Source organism: Elephantulus edwardii, unplaced genomic scaffold (assembly GCF_000299155.1).
Source record: "Elephantulus edwardii isolate Elephantulus edwardi_28Jun2011 unplaced genomic scaffold, EleEdw1.0 scaffold00066, whole genome shotgun sequence".
In the NCBI taxonomy this organism is placed as follows: domain Eukaryota; kingdom Metazoa; phylum Chordata; class Mammalia; order Macroscelidea; family Macroscelididae; genus Elephantulus; species Elephantulus edwardii.
The window spans coordinates 11,825,736-11,845,257 of NW_006399816.1; the positions used below are offsets into that span (position 1 = coordinate 11,825,736).

Below are 19,522 nucleotides of genomic sequence, written 5' to 3' on the forward strand. Positions count from 1 at the left end.
AGGCTTCCAGATACTTCCTTCCACCACAGAAATTAAGTTCCAAATACATCTTCCCACAGAATTCCACCCTGGTCTTCTTCTGTATTGTCCCTACATGGTGTGACTTCCAGTATTTTCTTTGCTTTAATAGACAGTGGTTACATAGCTTTTGTTTTAGACTTTGGGTACCCACAAGAACAGGAAGGAAAAGAAGACAAATTGTTCAGTTCAACATAAGATTAAACCAATGCCTCACTGTTCTCATCTCATGAATAGCTCTTGCCATAGATTCTCTCCCCTAGGCCTCTCCAATATCTAAAATGATAGAAAAATCTAATTCTAAAGAATTCAAAGAACTCTAGTCTAGTCTCAGGAAGCTCTGATGGAGTAGTCTGTAGAACGTTTTGTTGCTAATCGAAAGGCTGCATCAGCTCTAGCAGTTAAAATCCAGCAGTTTCTGCTTGGGAGAAAGATGAGCAGTCTTCTGCTATTACCACTGAAAATCCAATGTAGGGTCACAATGAGTAGGAACCAAATCAACAGTGGTGAGTTCGAGGGCTTTTTAGGGTTGTTTTTTTCATTCTAGATCCAAACAGTTGACGATCTTTGTTAATACCAATATGAAGGCAGTTTTGGTGCTTCCTCAAAAAGCTGAATATAGATATTCCATAGGACCCAGCTATTCTACTACTTGGAATATTGTTGTTGTTGTTATGTGCCGTCGAGTCACCTGCGACTCATAGCGACCCTATGTACAACAGCCCTAAACTCCGCTCTGTCCTGTGCCAGTCGCACTGTCTCTGACACTCCCATCTCAATTATCCCAGTCACTGAATCAATCCACCTCATAGAGGGCCTTCCTCTCCTGCGCTGTCCCTCCACCCTCCCAAGCATGATGTCCCTCTCCAAGGACCGGTCTCTCCTCACAACATGTCCAAAGTATGTTAGACGGAGCCTCAGAATCCTTGCCTCCAAGGAGCCACCTGGTTTAACCCTTTCCAGGACAAATCTGTTTGTTTTCCTAGCAGTCCATGGTATTCTCAATACTCTTCTCCAGCACCACAGCTCAAAGGCATCAATTCTCCTTCTATCCTCCCCGGTCATTGTCCAACTCTCTGATGCATAACAAGTGATTGCGAAGACCATAGCCTGTATCAGATGCACCTTCGTCTCCAGAGAGATACCATTGCTCTTCAGTACTTTGGAGAGGTCCCTAACAGCAGACTTTCCCATGGCAATGCACCTTTTAATTTCCTGGCTGCTGGTGCCAAGACGGTTGACTACAGAGCCAAGCAAACTAAAGCTGTGTACAATCTCAATCTCTTCACCATCCATCCTGATGCTGCCAATTGGTCCAGTGGTGAGAATCTTTGTCTTCTTGACATTGAGCCTCAATCCATATTGTAGGCTGCAGTCCTTGACCCTCTGCAGCAGGTGCTTCAGGTCCTCTTCAGTTTCAGCAAGCAGGGTTGTGTCATCTGCATAACGCAGATTGTTGATAAATCATCCACCAATCTTGACCCCACATTTCTCCTCATAGAGCCCAGCCTCCCGGATAATCTGTTCTGCGTATAGGTTGAAAAGGTATGGAGAATAGGATGCATCCCTGGCGTACGCCCTTCCCAGTTTTGAACCATGCAGTGTTCCCTTGCTCTGTTCTGACGACTGCCTCCTGGTCCAAGTATAAGTTTCACATTAGAATGATCAAGTGTTCTGGGATTCCCATTCTTCTCAAGAGTCAGCCATAGTTTGTTATGATCTACACAGTCAAATGCCTTTGCATAGTCAATGAAACACAGACATTCCTCTGGTATTCCCTGCTTTCAGCCAAGATCCATCTAACATGAGAAAATGAGAACTGAGGCACAAACTGAGATTTGTATACCAATGTTCATAGCAGCATTATTCACCATCACAAGAACATGGAAACAGCCCAAATGTCCAACCACAAATGAATGGATTGAGAAATTATGGTACATTCACAATGGAATACTACGCAGCATGCAGGAGCAATAACTTTGTAAATTATTACCTAACTTGGGAGGGACTGGAGAACATTATGCTGAGTGAACTAACACAGTCCCACAAGGATAAATATTGTATAAGACTGTTATTGTAGGAGTATAAGGATCTAGGAGGGGTGAGAGAGGCTGGAAGCAGAGGGATGTAGATGTACAGGGGGAAGAAGGGATTAATCATTGGATTGTACAATTTGATGGGTGGGGGGGTGAAGGAAGTGGAAAGATTTGTTCGAATTTGTATTAGAATTTTGTAAATAAACTAGTGGGGGAGAAAGCATGGGGAGGGGGAAGGGAGGGAGAGAGGGTAAAATGTGCAACAATGAATGAATGAAAATCTAACTTTTCTATAAACTTGTTAAAATGACAATTGAAATAAAAAATTTATTTAAAAAAGTTGGGTTAAAAAAATTGTTCTTCTATTTAATAGAAACTGAAATTAGAAAGAGATTCGGCTCTCCTACCACCTCGGCAGCTATAGACCTCAAGAACTGTATCACAGTCTCTCTGCAGGTCACCTTATGATACTGATGCCAAAATGGCACCAATAAGGACCCTGTACATAAGCCCTTATGTGAAAACCATAAAGGAGTCAACATGAAAGAAATAGGGAACCTCCGGATATGGAGGGACCTTTTTCTTGTTTCCAGGACTGTAAATCAGACATTTTGAGGATGATGACAGATTGTTAAGATTTCAATAAGTTGTACACTGGGTCTCTCTTAGCTGAAATCAACCTGACAGCATCTAACAATAAGGAGTGGGAATAAAAAGGTTAATCAAGATCCCTGCTATACAGGAAGAAAAAAAGATTGTGGGAGTACTGAGCTTGGGTGTAATGCCATGAGCAAACTTCATAATCTTAGAGTATAAAGATTATGCTTCAGATTTTGCTAAGCAGCACTTAATTATTGGTACTGGAAGCAGGAGTGGCATCCACTTCCTAAATAACATGCCTCTGGAAACTGTATGAACTTTGATAAATGTCGATAGTTGTAGAGGGGCTTCAGACTTCATAGAGTTCATAGGGTCACCATGAGTCATGCTCGACTCAAAGGCAGTCAACACAACAATATTGTAAAGCTATGCAGTAAAAAAGAATGAGAGCAGTGAAGAAATTGTATAGCTCTATTATATAATACAATATAATAAGGAGCTTACAAAGTTTGCACAGAATGTAATATTAAATACAAATTAAAACTGCCATCTGAATACAAATCAATGAATGAATGTGACAATCACAAAAAATAAGTGTCTTTCACTAAGTGCTATAGTGAAACACAAGCCTACAGTGACACATGTAGTTAAAATACAGCCTAGAAAACAAAGGTAAGGATAAAGTTTACTGTTTGTGCACTGGAAAGCCTTGCAATACTAAAACAAATTTTATTTGGTTTGAGCAATTATCAACTGAGTCACACACCTCAAATTAGGACTTCTTAATTCAATCCAATAACCTTTCAATCATTTTATTCTATTACTTATATAAATACTATTTGTTCCTGGGTTGTCATGCAGATACTATAGACTTAACAACAGTCTTAAGTAAAGCATTAACTCAAACTCATTGCCAGGACCAACTCACAGCTGAACCTCCAACAGATTTTTGGAGACTAAATTGCATGGAAGGAGACTACCCATCTTTCTCCTAAGGAGCCAGTGTGGATTTGAACTCTCAGAAAAGCCTTGTCTTTGGGTTTAAATCCACTACAACAAAAAGGCGGTTAATCTCTTCGCATGCAATTAGTACCCCTAAGAAAGTCAGCTATGAGTTGGTTCACATTCCATGACAATGAGTTAGATGAAGTATTACATTGGACTGTAAGTAAAATTTGCTCTGTAAAGATTACCTGTTCTTCCCCAAAAGAAGGACACGGAGGGATCTCAGAGTAGAAAGCCCACTGATTTCTTCAATTTGGTTATCATATAAATCCAAGAATATTAGCCTCTGCAGGTTAGAAATATTTTGGATCCGAGTTATAAAATTGTGCTGAAAGTTCAACAAACGAAGGTGCTCTTCCCCATCGATAATAGGACATACTGTCAGCTTTTGCCTAGGAAAAAAGATTTAAAAATTGTTAAGTTTTGCACACCCATGTTTATCGTGGCTCTGCTCACAATAGCAAGGAGCTGGAAACAACCTAAGTGGCCACCAACAAACGAATGGATAGAGAAACTGTGGTATATTCATACATATCACACAGTGGAATATTACGCTGCATTGAAAAACAAGGAACTCATGCAATTATTAAAAATGGGTAACCCTGGAGGACATTATGCTGAGTGAAGTATCTCAGTCTCAAAAGGACAAATACTGCATGGTGCCACTGTTGTAAAACAGGATTGACCTCGGGGTTGGGGAGAGACTGAGAAAGATGGGATATACTGCATTGAAACAGATAAGGGAGAAAACTGTTTAAAAGGGATATGTGATTAGGTGTTTTTGCCATGACAGGAGTCCAGAGGGAAGTCTGCATAGTGGAGTGGACCTGGGGGGGAAGGTCTGTAAAACAATGAAAGAACTTTTCTTTTACTTTTCCAAGAGGGTAGTGTACTAGAGGGGAGGGTTGGGAGGGAAGAAAAGTGCAACAATGAATGAGTGGAAATCCAAAATCTCTGTAAATTTTCATTGAAATTGATAATAAATTTTTAAAAAGGGAAAAAAATTGTTAAGTTTCTGATTTGGCAGCTTCCCTCCTCCTACAAATATTTATTAGTAGCTTTGAACTCCCACACAGTGAGAAGAAAATGATGCAATCTACAGTTTAGCTTCCTTGAACTAAGAATCCTTTATCTAAGTATAAATCATTCATATAAAAGCCAATTCACTTTTGAAGAGGTGTTGTTATGTGCCACTGAGTTGCTTGCAACTCATAGCAACCCTACATAAAGCAGCTCTGAACCATGCTCTATTTTGTGCCAATTTTATTGTCTCTGACACACCTACCTCCATTACTCAAATCACTGAATCAATCCATCGCATCGAAGGTCTTAATACAATTAAGTCTAAACCTTTATTATACTTTTAAAAAATGCTTAGAATCAATTAGTCCACATAAAATTGACTTAACACTGGAAAACACTCAAAGTTACTATCTTCTACAATTGAGGGTAAGATGGTTAGGGGGAAAGAAAAAACCCACATGTCAAATAAACAGAAAAATGCCTTTAGTATCACTCCAATGCTGTGAAGACTTATCAGGTATCAGAGCAAAAACTACATAAAAGGATTTCTCACAGGATCAATCATGGACACTTGAAATGAATGGTATATTAGGGAGAACAACAAATGCAGTCTCTACAATTCACTTTGATGATAAGATTTTTATCCAGAAATCTATTAAATGGTAAAGTGGTCTTTTCTGAACATTTTCTTAGAAGCTTAGATTTCATATATGTTTACATGTTTAATCATAATTTTGAAATTTGCAGAACATCAAAATATGATGAAACTCTAACAATATATATTCTTAAAAATAAACCAAACCAAATCCATCGCCATCTAGTCAATTCCAACTCATAGTGACCCTATAACAACTGGCCCACTGTTCCCAACGCTTTAAATCCTTATGAGGCAGCATGTCATATCTTTTCCGGATCCCTCACATTTTAGTTAGTAGCTCAGAGTACTGGCCACAAGGGCTCAAATGCACGTCTTTAGTTGAATCTTAAACAAGTAAACCTCTATTATGGAAAAAGTTTTAAAGTATTGTTAGGTGCTATTGAGTCAGATCGGCTTCACAGCACATGCACAATATGAACAATATTGCATGAATAAAACACTATGCCGAAGAAAACCCTGCCCAATCCGAACTTCCCCACAGGGTTTCTGGGCTATAATCTTATGGGAGCATATCACTCGTTCTTTTCTTTCATGGAGCTTCTGGATGTGTTTGAACTGCCAGCCTAACAGTCCACAGCCAACTTCTTTTAACTACTGCACCACCAGAATTTCTTACTTTGGAGTTAGGATTTAGACTTCATTTCATATATTTCATTATCTACTATGCTTATTACTTTTAATTTATAAATTATTACTATCTCAGTTTAAAGTATATACTTTTTCTTTCTTTTTTATTATTATTAATTTTAATGAAAATTTAGATATTTTGGATTTCCATTCATTCATTGTTGCACTTTTGCCCCTGCTCACTCCTCCCCTCCAGTTCATTCTTCTCTTTGAAAAGTAAAATTCTTCTCCCCAAGTCCACTCCACTATGCAGCCTTCATTCTGAACTCACGTCATGACAATAATACCTAATCATATATACCTTTTAAACAGTTCTCTGTCTCATCTGTTTCAATGCAGTATACATAATTTTTTATGCGTCAGTTTAGTTACTTCATTTTTCCCTTCTCAATCCTTTTCTCTTGCTCATAGTAATGTTATTGATATCTCTCAACTTCTAATTCATCTAATACTTCAGTCAGTCCTCACTGAGGCAGGAAAAGAAAAAAATTTCTGACTTCCTTCCCCCTTACATAAACTACTCTACCTTGAAATAAGTCACTGCCTTGGATACCTGAAGCACTGGCTAAGTCCCAAACTCCAAGTCTCATTTGTATAGTCCTTAACTTTGTCTCCACAAGGCACTATCACTATCAAAGCAAATAAACAAACAAAACCAGTGACCCAGTGCCATAACTCCAGAGGTGTTTTTTAGGCCTACAAAGCCCTTGAGTTGCTAAACCTCCTATCCCATTACTAATGAGTCTATTGGACTATGTTATTGTCTCTGTATTTCCTTTCTGATGCTAGCCGACTGCCTTCCTAAAGCTCAAGCTGACCCTAGCTCCCAGAATAAAGAGGACTTAGCTTTTCCCATTGTTTCTTCCAGGGCTGGATTCTGCTCTTGCTCCCTCAGTCCCTTAGCTAAGCAACTGTATAGCATAGCAGATCTGCCTTTGAAAATTATTATGTACTGGTAGGTTCCAACCACTGACCTTTCAGCTAGCAGATAAGCATCTTAACCACTGTGCCACGCCACTTGGTCTAGAATCATGATCTCTGAATACCTTACTGCCAGCCTTTCTTGAGTGGAAATGCTGGTACTGATCAAATGATGTTCTACTTAAAACATTTTTGTGATCTTGCCATTTCATAAGCAGCCTCTAAGGTTGAGTCCCCTTAGTTCTAACTTTCTTTGGGAAACAAGTCTTCACCTAATCAAAGTTGGCTTCTGTCTCTCTGGGGCTCGTGCTGCAACACCCCAACTATAAGAGAAGCGCTTAACTTATTATGTCTTAGTCTTACAAATTTGGCCCCTATTAATATCAGGAAACATGAAAATGAAGGACAATTATTGGCTGGAGTTTTAAAGCCTGAGATAATATTGACAACAAAATCTCTCAGAACAGGAAAAGATCATGAAATTTATACGTATAACATTAGAATCTCAAAAACCAATACTGCAGAAGATGCCATGGCAGATACTGCCCTCAAGTGTTACTTTGCCTGCAAAACAACATGCTGTCTACTCTAGAGACTTTCCTAGTTACAAAAACACCCATGATATTTGTTCTCAGATATGCATTGCTAACCTAAAGATACACTCAGTAGAGACTTTTCTCTGCTGATATTAGCCTTAAAGTAGGAGCTAAGAATGTTCTTCTAACATTACTGACATCTTCTCAGATTTATAGATGAGGATCAATTCCTAACCATAAGCACACATCTAAAAATTTTTATAGAGAGCCTATTATATACTGAGGGAGCTCTTGAGGCCTAATGGGAAGGAGCTGCACTGACAACTCAAAGGCATGCAATTTGAATCCACCAGATTCTGTGCCGGAGAAAGAGAAGCAATCTCCTCCCATGTGATTTATACCTTCCAAAAACCTGCTAGAGGGTCAGCTATGAGTTAATTCCAATTTGCCAGGACATAACAACAACAACATCCTGCAGTAGGCTCTGTTCTAGATGTGGGGGATATAAAACTGAATAGAAGTCTCTGTGTTCGTGGAGTTTAAATTGCAGTGAGAAGAGACAGACAATAATTATGTAAAAGGTTTACTGTTAAGATACTGATAAATACTAAGAAAAAGACATTTATATAAAATGCAAGGACAGAAATTGGGGCCTGCCAAGGTGGAAGAGGTTGCAATTTTGTAGACAGTGACCAGGCCAGGTCATTCCTGAGATGATGGCATTTGAGTAAAGACTTGAAGGAGGTAAAGGAATGAAACTACAGATATGTGGTAGAACGGGATTCCAGGCAGAGGGAATTGCAACTGCAAACATCCTAATATGTAAGCATGCTGGGTGTACTAAGGGCAAGCAAGGAAAATGGTGTAGCTGGAACAGAATAAGTGCAAAAACATGTAGAAGGAGAAAAGGCAAATGAGGTAACATGGTCGGTAGACTGGATACAGCCCCAAGAAACCTATGTAATGATTAGGAAGTATTTTGTATCTCAAAATCTATGTTCATCATTGTCATATTTTGGAGTTGCTACTATACTTTTAAGAAGCTCTTGTAGCATAGCCAATAGCAAGCTGTTAATCCAAAGGCTCTATATATATCTCCTTTGATTCAAATCCACCGGCAGGAGAAAGCAGAGCAGTCTCCTTCCATCATAATTTACAGCCTGAGAACCTGCTAGAGGGTATAGCTATGAGTAACAACCAACCTGCTAGCAGTGAGTTTAATATAATACTCTTGGATGCCACCTGAAGCATCAATAATTTGAACCCACTAGCTGTTCCATGGGAGAAAGATATAGTAGTCTACTTCTGGAAAGATTCACAGTCTTGGAAACTTACTGGAGCAGCATTCTAGTCTGTCCCGTAGGTCTTATTATGAGTAGGAATCAATGGAAGGCAGTAGGTCTGTGATACATTTTTGGAATACAGTCAAGATACTTTATATTACATAGATACAAAACTTTTGGCACATCTCTAGGGAAAGCAATAAACAAAAAATAGTTAACATTGATTATATCTAGACAGGAGAATCAGGCAGCTGGGGAAAAGGAGGAGGGAGAAAGAAGACTCTTAAGCCTTTGAAAGCTTGTTTCATATCTACATATCACCAGTTAAAAAAAAATAAATTGTTCTCACCTTTCTAGGGTCAACCTGTCTGAGTAAAGAATTTTCTCTTCAGAAGAACGTTGGAGAATGGGAAATGATGGCATGGATGAGCTCACCAAATTAATATGATCACCTATTGAAAATGATATACAAATTACTTGATTAAGAAAAGTCTTTTAAAATCTTGAAGCTAAAGTAATATTGTATTTGGAAAACAACGCTACCTACAAATAATCTTTCCTAGAACATACACTTTCCATGTTGTTAGTGTTGTTTAGTTAATTTAGACTAACGGAAACCCCAAATATTTTCATAGTTCATTATTTTTTAAATTAATTATCTAATTTGTGTTTACTGTTTGCCTTCTCAAACCTACACTATACATTCTACATATGCCAAATAGTCTTCTATTGCCCTACAGACTCACTTAAAGACAGAACTACTCTAGTGTTATCTTTAACCCTTCCTTAGCCTGTGACCTAGACTAAATTTTAACTCTCTTATGACTAAGATAATAGTCCCTCATTACCAGAAACATTTGGGCCAGCACTATGACAGCCCTGTCGGACTCTGGACTTTGAAGGTATGTGAATCATGGAAGAATCTCCAAATGCTGAAAAGGAGTTCATGGCAGTTTTCATTTCCAGACCACATAGTTCTGTCACGTTTGTTGTAGATGAGATGCATGATGATTTATTATGAGGCGAAGGACTTCCATCTCCTTCAAAATATCAAAAAGTGTATCACAATGCTAGATAATACATGATAGTGCTATTGGAAATATACAGAAAGTAGTTTCGGACAACAGATGTAAACTTTGCATCGTCACTTTTTCTTTGTTATGTTCAATTACCTCTAGCAGAAAATATTGCAAAGAGACCAAAAGTAGATGCGATAAGTGTACAATAAAGTGTAAATAAAGCTAGTTCATTTGTAGTTAGGGTCTACAGGGTGTACAGCATCATTAAGAGGTTTACATGTATGTACACCCATGTTTATTGCTATGTTACGCACAATAGCAAAGAGATGGAAGCAACCCAAGTGCCCATCAATAAATGAATGGATAAACAAACTATGGTACATTCACACAATAAAATATTAGACAGCACTGAAAAATAAACTCATAAAACATTACACAACATCAGTGAATCTGGAAGACATAATGCTGAAATATCTCAGTCACTAAAGGGCAAATAATACATAACAACACTGTTATAAAATAAGACTTAAATGGGGGATTGAGGGGAAAATAGGACAGAATGGATAGATAATGAACATTGCATTGAAATAGGTGAGGGAAGAACTGTCCAAAAAAGAATATATAATTAAGTATTATATGTATGACAATAATCCGGAACAAGAGGTACACTGCAAAGAGGAGGGTGGAAGGAAGAGGAAGGAAGAAAATGTGCAACAATAAACCAATTTAAAAAACAAAAAGAGGTTTATAGACTGTTGGTTACATAGTGTCCCTGCCATTAAGTAGCTTCCAAGTCTATGGGCAGATAATACATCAAATTAAAATAAATAGGACAACATATACAAAATATACAATAAAAATAATACCTATCTATATATCTGCACACACAAAGGTGTATTGGATAGTATTCACTTAATGAAGATGGTTTTAGGGGGACTTTTTGAGAGGTGACTACTAAGATATATTTCAAAGGACCAGAAGAAAGTAGAATGGCACAAAGATGCTGAGAAGTTCCAGAAATAAAGGAAGATTTGGTGAATGTCAAAAGTGAGAGTGAATATTAAAGGGTATTCTCTTCTAACATGTTTTTTAAAGTCTATTGAAAGCAGCAAGTAATGTTGAAATATTTGAAGAATATTATAACCAGTAAAATAGAACTGAGAATTATGAGAATCCTGCTTTAACTGACAGATAAGGTGAAAGGATGTAAACCAAATCTAATCTCCTAACCCATTATTTAGATATCACCAGAGAATATGATACTCTAGATCTGCATGTTGTCGTTGTGTACCATGGAGTCAGAATCGACTCAGCTGATCCTGTAGTGGATTTTCAGAGGCAGTAAATCAAGTGGGAGGAAATTGCCCATCCTCCTGTAGAGTGGCTAGTGGATTTGACCCTTGTGCCTTTGGATTGGCAGCACAACTCTTTACCACTAAGGCACCAGACTCCCTCCGCGTTATTGTTATTGTTATTGTTATTGTTATTGTTGTTGTTGTTGTTGTTGTTATTAGATGCCATTGAGTTGCATACAATTAATAGCAACCTCATGATCAACAGATATGAACCCTGTCCTATCCTATCCTTTGCCATCCTTATCATTTCAACACACTTGAGCCCATTCACATTAAAGAACTGTATAGCGGTGGCACTTGCTAGCTCCTCATGACCCATTCTGATGAATGTTATGAGATATCAAGATAACTAGTCATGATGTTCTAAATGATAAACACTCAGAAGGAACATGATGTTCACTAACGCAACTGGTCTTGTGATAGATAAGCAGATAGGCTGACAGCAGGATATTTACGAAACCAGGATTCATTAAACTGATTTGGAAAAGTAAAATCAAACTGTTCAAAAAATTAAACAGAAAAATCAGTCTAAGGATTAACTAAAATAAAACAGTTAATAATGATTGTGCTCCAAACAACAGACAAACTAGATTTCTCTTACTAGCACCAGAATTAGGTTTTATGGACCATTTTTGAGACTTCAAACTAATTATCAGTTTAACAGGTGGATTGAAACTTCTTAAGACTTGGGAGGCAGAGGCAATGGTCACAGAATGCTTCACCTATATTCAGTGAAATAAGAAATCAATCCTTACACTTTTCAGCTCCTATTACCTGCAGAAGTCATCATTATTATCAGCTTACTACCACATATATGCCTTTAAAAAACAGCAAGAGTCAAGAATAATGTAATAAAGAAGGTTTAAAATCCATAAATAAGAGCCTCTAAATAACTGAGAGCTAAAGGGATCTGGGGCAGAATAAAACATTCCACATATAAGCTACAAGATGAAAAAAATCTTTACTGAAATATTCCTTCTGTTATTTTCTCACATCACTACTTAACTTACCAGAAATGTAATCATCAAATAAATTTATAAGCTCCTTAAGAGATAGGCTTCATTTTCTATTCTTTGTATTCTAAAGTCTAAGGATTTGTATTCTAAAGTCCAAAGACTCTAAATTCAGTAGAGTACTCTGGTGGCCTAGCAGCAAGAAGCTACACTACAATACCAAAAGCACGCAGGTTAAATACACCAGCTGCTCAGCGAGAAAAAGATGGGAAATCTCTTCCCATGTGATTACATGCCTCTGAAAACTCACTAAAGGGTCAGCTATGAGTATGTTCCAGCTTGATAGTACACAACAACAACAACAAAATACCCATAGGGTCAGCTATGGGTCAGTTCCAACTCGACGTACACAATAACAAAGAATTCATAAGCAATCAGAATATTGATTAATTGATTTCCCATTTCACTAACAATTATTTGGAACTCTATTTTGCATATTGTTTCTATTAAAAAAACTAAATTCTTATAATCTAAGAATTATTTTATAATTAGATCTCAAAAATGCAAACGATCAACACCCAGCAAGAACCTTCACTCCACTATACATTGTACAGGTAGATGGATAAGAGGATAGAAAAATGGAGAGGCAGTTGGGACAGATAGGTGGGTGGACAGGTGAGTAGGCAAATCAACTATAGAGATAGATATATTTAGCCTTATCTTTGAAATTGTTTTAGTAACATCTCATTGCAGATTTTCCAGTGATCCTAACAATCACTCATTGCCTTTTACTCTCAACACACACATTTAAAAATGTTTATTAATCCTCAACTCATTGCTGTTAAGTCAAAACTGATTCACAGCTGGCACTCCAGGGGGTTTTCAGGAGATCATTGATCACATGGGAGGAAACTGCCCATCTTTCTCCATGAGCACTGGTGAATTCAAACTACCAGAGACATGCAGGCCTTGCAGTAGTTCATCTCCCTGCAGGCTAGGCTGCCAGAGCTCCCTCTGAAACTACAGAGGAGGCACCACTGGAAATAACCAGGTATACACTTTACCCAAACCAAACCCACTGCGATTGAGATGATTCCTTCTCATAGCAGCCTCAAACTGTTTCATAGCATTTGTAAGGTTGTGACTCTTTACAGAAGCAGACTGTTAGTTCTTTCTCCTTTGGTATGGCTGGAGCATTCAAATGCTCAATGCTTTTTTGTTAGCAGTTGAGTGTCTTAATCACTGTACCACTAGGTCTCACTGGTACACTCTTAGACCTAGCAAACGGACAGTCAGCCACAGATAATTATTTTGAATAAAATTTTTCATGAAATATTCATTTGGTTATTTTTTTCCCTAAAGAGTTAATTTGTATATGTTAGGTTACTATTTATATTTAATAAGAAGCCCTGGTGGCCACTAAGTGGAAGGTCCTCAGTTGGAATCCATCAGCCACTCCATGGGAGAAAGGAAGGCTACTCCTGTAAAGATTTAGAGCCTTGGATCTGATGGAGGGTCACTTTGAGTCAGAATCAACAGATAGCAGTGGAACTGGATTTACATAAAAATTTTGTTCATCTCTGACTTTCAGTTCTCAAAATTCAGTGTCTCATGCTATTTTCTTACCTGGAAATAGTTAATAATATTTTAATTCTAAAGAAATTTACCTGGCCCACTCTAACACAAGAAAAGTTTGACAAAGGCATTTGAGCTTGTCTCAGTAATGAGCAAAGAAATTCAAGACGTTACAGAAATTATGGGCAATTCACATCGTAAGCATAAAAAGGCCGAGTTGATAACTTGTAGGTTCACTTCTGTAGGGATGTGCTGTAGTACACATACAGTAAATGCATACACAACTGAAATAAAATAAGATTCTTCCTTTGCTGGAGAACTTTAGTGAGATTGATTTTAAATGTGTCGGGGGATTAGGCAAGAGAAGATGATTTATCAGATTAGATGAGCTCAGGAGGAATGCTCAAGAAATAAAAGAGAAAAACTAATCAACATTCAAAAGAACTGTAAGTTCATGGAGTAATGATATAAGCAATTAAGAAATGCCCATGCTGTTCAGCCCTTTAAATCAACTCCTAGAGGCAAAGATAGAGCTGCAAATAAAGATTTTGCAAATAAAGATTTTATAGTAATTAACACTAGTTTAGTTTAGTTAACAGTTGTTAGTGACAAGGTGAGGTTCAAATGTTCTGAAGGAGATTTCTCCTTGAATTGAAAGATGTATTTCATAACTATAACCAGATCATATAAGCCAGTATTTGTCTTGTATGTAGAACACAAATCACATCCATTAGAATCATCTGAAGCATTACTAAGAGACACATTTCCAAGCTTTATCTAAGACCTATCAAAATCAGAAAGGGAAATGAAGAGATCATAAACATCTGTATTTATAATAAGAATCTAGATGAAGGACACTCAAGATTAAGGTCTTTCATATAAAGTATCTGTAATTATATGTTAGAGTAAGGGAAACAGAGTATTTCTTCTCTACTCCTAATTTTCTTTCTATTGTATTCTTATTTCCTAAAGATTTCTGTTTCTATAGTCTCAGTAATCCCAGCAAACATCCATTTATTCTTCCTTCTAAGACCGAATTTGAGACACTCTTTTCCCACTCTCTAGATTCCAACCCACTCAAAACCACAGGAACAAAAGCTTTCTCTGTATTGGAAATAATCTAATATATATGTGTGTGTGTGTGTGTTGCATATGTAAACCAAATCATATATATATATAATATATACGAACCAAATCTGAATTAAATAAATTTGGTATCCTATGAACAATTTCATTTTTAATTCATTTATATGGATTTAGGGATTAAACACTATTTAATAAGTCATATTATTTAAAAAAGACAAAACAGATCTGATCCCGACCCACAGACAATACCTTGCCTACTTGAGTAGTTTCTTTCAAGGTCATGTTGCAGGAGTCGACCAGGAAATGATGAAGTTTCTTTATTTAGCCTTAATTCAACCTAAAAGAAAAGTATTTAATAAAAACAATTTGTAGAAAAATTTAACAATAAAAAATTAAGATAATGATAAAATATCACACAATAATTAATATAACATGGATAAAGCTTAAAAAGATTCTGATAAGTGAAAAAGCCAAACAAAAAGGCTACATATTTTGTGATTCTATTGGTATAAAATGTCCAGGACAGGTAAATCCATAATAGCAGAAATTATGAGTGCAGGAAGTGGGGAAGACAGGAGGATGAGAAGAGACCACTTAACATGTGTGAGGATTCTGTTTGGAATGGTGTACTACTTAGTGGTGATGGTTGCAAACCAATTGAATGTATTTTATGGCATTGACTTATGCACTTTTGTTTACCTAACATGGTAAATTCAGTTTATTTTACTACACACAAAACAAAATTAAAGCCAATTTCATAAAGTCAGCTGAAAGCATTCTTCAGTCTGAGGCATTTCTCATCTCTATGCTGAGTATCCCAAATGCAACACAGTCATGCCTTAAACACACAGTAAAAGTAAATTCTGCTGAAAAGTCACACTGTTTGGATCACTAGAATTCCTTTAAATGTTCAATTATAACAATAAATGGCATGTTTCTAACTTTCTTAGTAGCAATTCCACTAAGTTAATTTTAAGTCATTATCTGGTGGTTGTTCTTGTTGTTGCTGTGTGTCGTGGAGTTGGAACCAATCCACAGCTGACCCTCCAGTGGATTTTCAGAAGCAGTTAATTGCACAGGAGAAGACTGTCAATCCTTCTCCCGCGGAACAGCTGATAGTTTGCAACTGCATGCCTTCAGAATTATATCACAGTACATTAACTTTTTAGGATTAAACACATAAGCACACAGCCTAACCACAAAAATAGTCTTTTTATTGTGAAAGAATTATGATACTCCTGATTCATATGTATTATAAACACTAGAACCGTATTTGTATTATATCATTTAATTAATTATATAAACAAAAAGTATTTTCTCAAATCATATGTCATACATAAGAAAAATGAATGGTTTAGAAAAAATTCGGATGAGGCATATAGTTCCTAAAAAAGAGTGGGAGTTCTGGTGGTCTAGTGCTTAGGAGGCATCCTGCCAACGCAAAGCACTCGGGTCAAATCCAGCAACTACCGCTCCATGGGGGGAAAAAACATGGCAATATAATTCTAGTATGATTTACAGCTTCTGAAAACCTGCCGGAGGATCTACTATGAGTTGTTTGCAATTCGATCGCAAATAACAATAACAAATGGTCAAAAAAAAGTAGGACTTGTCCACTAAAAATAGTTAGCGAAGCTTTCGGAGAAATTTCGCTTACCCACTCATAATAAGGATTATTTCCTTCATCTAGCTAATAATTATCTATTAAAAATAATCAAAATAGTTTACTTTCCAAATTTTTTCCATTTCCATAGCACATAGGTGGTATAGCCCTGGTCTGTCAATTTGCTATACAAAGGTAACTCGTGGTTGCTGTTATGCTGAACACTGTGACACTGAGGTGCCAAATGCGATAATGGTCACCCATGGAGGACAGTGTTTGGTGGAGCTCCCTGATTAAAACAAGCTTGGAAGCAGGAGTGGCATCCACTTCCAAAACAGCTTGCCTCAGAAAACCCTATGAACTTGGAGAAACGAAGGAAGTTATACAAGTGTTCATAGTCTTTCTTTCATAGGGTCGCTATGAGTCGCCTACGACTCTATGGCATTTAACAACAACCACCACCAATTGTATAATTAACTGCTGTTTGACTAATGATAACATTATATCCACCTCCTCAGGCCCTTCTTTGCTCAAGTCATGCTGCTGTCTATAAACTTTACTTTCTAGTTTCTTCAATAAAATCTATTTAACAATTTATAGGAAACAACTAGATTGATGGCTGGAGATGCCCAGTTTGGTCAAACAAGGAAAAATCATTTTGTGCCTTGAGACACAGTAATTTGTGAAATGTGCTTGATTGCTGAGGTGAGAAAGGAGGGGAAAAAATTGTGTATTTCAAAATCTCGAACGACTAATCAAAGGCTCGAAATCCATTCAATATCAGGGCTATTTCAGGAAAATTGAGAAAGAAAATCTCGGGTTTATAGTTCACTTATAAATAATAGTAAAGCTTACTTTTTTTTCAAAAAACTTGTTGTATGCCATCGAATCAGAACCAGATCCGACTGGCACAGGAGGAGATTGCCCCGCCTTCTCAGAGAAGCACCTGGTGGATTCAAACTGCACGCCTTCGGGATTGCAGCGCCGCTTCTTTCCACTAGGCCACCAGATCTCCCTTAAGCGTACATATTTTTAACTATTCTTTTCTCCCCTGACTTTAAGCAGAATGTGTGCATATGTTCCTTCAAGTCACCATATTTTATTCATTCTGTAGTATCATCAGATGTAAGATATCCCATCATTTTATCCACAGCTGAAAAAAGTTTATCCCATTTACGTTATAATGTAGCATCAATCTAAGGATCCAGAAATTTTTAAATGTCAAAAAAACTTACCTCTTAAAATTTATGTAATAAAATTTCTTTTTTAAAAAAAGGTTAATTTTAGCTTTATGCAAGTGGAAAATAAGAATTAGCTTTACTTTGGAAGGCAGAGTAAAATACAGTTAAAATTCCTAGTTTAGAATCTACTCTTAAAATCATGCTATTTGTGAAGTCAGAAAATAATTTTGTCTTTTATTTAAATAAAAATATGCTAAGTCCTACCTTGTTTTTTTCAGGAAGTGAAGATGTCTGAATCACCAGATGAAGTCCACAGTTCACCTGCAATTTTTAAATTAAGGCAGGAAATTTTGTTTTTTATTTAAACAAATACACAGAGAAATAGAGACAAGGAGTCTTGGTAATGTGATTGTTAAAGCACCTAGCTTGAAGGTGTGCAGTTGGAGGATGGCTGGGATAAACAAGCAGCAGACTGCTTCAATAAAGCTACATCCTTGGAAACCATATAAGGCAATTCTACTTGATCCTACAGCGTCTTTAGGAGTCAGAAGTCAAAATCGTTTTGACAGCAATGGGTTTTAAACACATACAAAAAAAATAATCCCGATAAAGGATACACTGAGAATGAGGATAAAACAGGTGCTTGCTTTTGTTTGTTTCCAGAAAATGAATATGTTTTAAGGATTTGCTGAAAACAAAAATTTATAACTCATAAAAATATTTCACTGGTTCATTTTCCAAAATGTCGGCAGTAATTTTATCCTGTTACTCCCAGCCTTTTTAATCTTGCTTTTTCAGATCTAAACACCTATCTCAATGAACCAGGTGAAGGAAATGGTAGTGGTTGTTAATGATAAATTCTTCTCTCAATTAAATAAAAAGTGATTAAAAGATTTCAATGAACCTGAGCTTTTCACAGCAGACCAGCTCCACCTTCCGGGGGGCCTAGATCCCGGACAAGATCTTAAATACCTATCATATAATACCCCCAAGTGCCTTGGGCCAATAGTCAGACAATAGCATGTGTAGACCAAGAAGGGGTCTATGTCTCAATAATACAATCCATCTTCTAGACAAAGGCGCCACTCAGGAAAGACGATAGAAATGGAAGGAAAGACAAAGTGGAGATGCAACCTACGTTGTTCGCAGCCCGGCCAGAAACAGAGCGGTATTTCCCAGGAATCATGGCAGGAGACAATTCAGAATCTGCAAGATCTGTCTTCGAGGTGACGCTACAGCGGAGGCTCAGAGACAGAAAAGGGTCATCTCCGAGGCAACCCGTTCAGGAGTTACCATGGAAACTGCCATTTCCGGTCTGGTCCTCTCCCAAATCCATTGGACAACGCAGTCGTTGTCATTTCTGTTTGTATTTGTGTGAGCCCTGTGCATAAGCACTTCCTCGTCTTATGCTTCTTGGCTTGGAAAAGTAGAGCAAGAGTATTGAGAATAGGATAAGATGGGGAAGAGGCCGGCCACACCGGTAGCTATGACAACCAGCACTTCCGGTCCGCTCCTTTTTCGGGCCTACCGCGGTGCAATCCGCGGGAAATTTGTATCCCGCCACTTTCCGGAGGTCACTTGCTTTCTGAAAGCATTAAAAGGAGTAGAAGCAAGATAGTTAAGAATTGGGCACTCGGTTCTCTGGGGCCCCAGTTCGGCACTCTTGCAGACCAGAATGAAGAAAAGGAAATGGGCCGCAGTACCCGCCTCGCCGAGCTGCCACAAGCAGCGAGCCTGTCCGGGGGAACCCAGCCTTCTTAACAGGAAAGATTGTTGGCTTGCCTGCCCGAGGCGTGGCTGGCCAGTGCGGCAAGTTTCCCAAGCCTAGGTAGTCATCTAGCTGTTTCAGTTGCCCAAGGACCGAGTTGTACAGCTCCTGTGAGGCCACTTTAGGCGTGATCACCACGCGAATTAGTGTGGCGGCAATGACCGCTCAGTCATCACGTCTGACCACTTCGCCCCAGCCTGTTTTGAAAACACCAAAACTTTAGCCAGAAGAACCTGCACTTCTTCCAGCGCCTGAAGTTCTTGGAGAGTGTCATG

At 37.8% G+C, this 19,522-nt stretch overlaps 1 protein-coding gene across 3 annotated transcripts in view; it reads right to left on the bottom strand.

Annotated features, from left to right (window-relative positions):
* The window catches only part of LRRC49 (leucine rich repeat containing 49), a 239,077-nt gene extending 220,032 nt beyond the window's left edge, over window positions 1-19,045 (bottom strand). The window contains exons 1-6 of one of the 3 annotated variants that reach the window (XM_006888341.1): window positions 18,618-18,665; window positions 17,744-17,800; window positions 14,945-15,032; window positions 9,556-9,747; window positions 9,057-9,159; window positions 3,848-4,051 (exon numbers count right to left, since the gene is read on the bottom strand). In XM_006888341.1, the coding sequence (XP_006888403.1) occupies window positions 3,848-4,051; window positions 9,057-9,159; window positions 9,556-9,747; window positions 14,945-15,032; window positions 17,744-17,800; window positions 18,618-18,665 (692 nt within the window). Of the gene's footprint in view, window positions 1-3,847; window positions 4,052-9,056; window positions 9,160-9,555; window positions 9,748-14,944; window positions 15,035-17,730; window positions 17,801-18,617 lie in introns of all 3 variants that reach the window. The other 2 variants (XM_006888342.1, XM_006888343.1) reach the window with 2 other exon arrangements.
* Window positions 19,046-19,522: the final 477 nt, after the last annotated feature.